This window comes from Branchiostoma floridae, chromosome 9, assembly GCF_000003815.2.
Source record: "Branchiostoma floridae strain S238N-H82 chromosome 9, Bfl_VNyyK, whole genome shotgun sequence".
Classification (NCBI taxonomy): Eukaryota; Metazoa; Chordata; class Leptocardii; order Amphioxiformes; family Branchiostomatidae; genus Branchiostoma; species Branchiostoma floridae.
The window spans coordinates 7,308,456-7,309,771 of NC_049987.1; the positions used below are offsets into that span (position 1 = coordinate 7,308,456).

The 1,316-nt window shown below is 38.5% G+C and overlaps 1 protein-coding gene across 2 annotated transcripts in view; it reads right to left on the reverse strand.

Annotated features, from left to right (window-relative positions):
- Positions 1-1,316, reverse strand: part of LOC118423118 (transcription initiation factor TFIID subunit 12-like) — a 6,260-nt gene that overhangs the window by 428 nt on the left and 4,516 nt on the right. For both annotated transcript variants that reach the window (XM_035831119.1, XM_035831120.1), the window contains exons 5-7: positions 1,124-1,201; positions 539-653; positions 60-148 (exon numbers count right to left, since the gene is read on the reverse strand). In XM_035831119.1, the coding sequence (XP_035687012.1) occupies positions 60-148; positions 539-653; positions 1,124-1,201 (282 nt within the window). The remainder of the gene's footprint in view (positions 1-59; positions 149-538; positions 654-1,123; positions 1,202-1,316) is intronic.

The following is a 1,316-nucleotide window of genomic DNA, read 5'->3' on the forward strand; positions in this document are numbered from 1 at the left end:
CTTCTGGAGTTTTTGACACTCTTTAAGACACCAGGAATGAAAGTAAGAGAGAGTCTGACCTGTTTGTGAGCTTCTGTAGTGCATGCCTTCTTGTACGGCCGGATATCATCAGTCCCAAAACCAGGAATGTACATGTTCCAGTTCCGCTCTGGTAAGGAAAATGTATGACAATCACTCAAGTTATACTTATAGTTCTTTCTTCTCAATCAGACTGAGTTGTTTTCATACAAGATACCTAGCAGAAAAAATTCTGTTCCCAGTAATGCTAGATATTTTTGTAGACAAGCTTGTAAAATATCATAATACATTGTTCAGATGTCAAAAATCTTTTAGGATCATTTTTAAGACTACCTGCGACCATCATAATTGGATCATCACATCAACAATCCATTTCAAAAAAACAAGTAATTAATCTACCCTCAAAATGAATTCTTAAAAAATTCCTTCATCATCAGAAAAAAACATTTAAGTCTCTTCAGGATTTTCCACATGCAAATTTCCATATACATCGTGGACCTTAGTTAAGTAAGGACCTTACCCAAGTACATCTGGACATCTTTGGTCTCCAGTGTGTTGGACTTGCGGTGTTTGGCCAGCTGACAGGATGATGTCACCACGTTCTCTATAAAATCATCTGCAACCTGAAGCAACAACTGGAGAAGAAAGAACTGTCAGTAAAGGTGGCATGGAGGCCTTGTGGTTAGGGTTGTTAACTCAGAACCTGGAGGTACTGAGTTAGAATCTCTGACAGGTCCTGATATTGTGCCCCTGAGGAAGGCAATTCACACAATTTTCTTTACTCGACTCAAGTGTAAAAGAGTATCTAACATTGAATGCTACATGTCGTAGGGATGTCCCATGCTAAAGAACCTACAACTCTATTCAATACAAGAGTAGTGTCCATCCAAGTGTGAGTGGATCAAATAAATTTGTCTAGATATGCAGTTTGTACTCTTCAGTATAGACCTGGTATTTTATGCCATGAGGCTATTTACTGGCTATGCTATACAAATGAACACATTCAAACAAAAAGCAAGAGAGAACTTGGCTAATGCACCAGACCACAACAAACCTAATGGCTACTTACAATGCAAGTTGCTAATTTTAAGTTTAAAAAAGTTACCTCTTCCACATCATCATCCAATTGCTCCGCGGGGTCAATCTCTCGGACAAGGTCTTGCAGACGTCTCTTAGACAGGACCTGAGTGGCAACGATTGCAAAAGAAGAGTTACTAATTAGAATGGCACTGTCAGTTACGTCAATGAAGGTAATAAGATATGCCAAAAAACATTACTCAAGAAAGTGGATATGATTT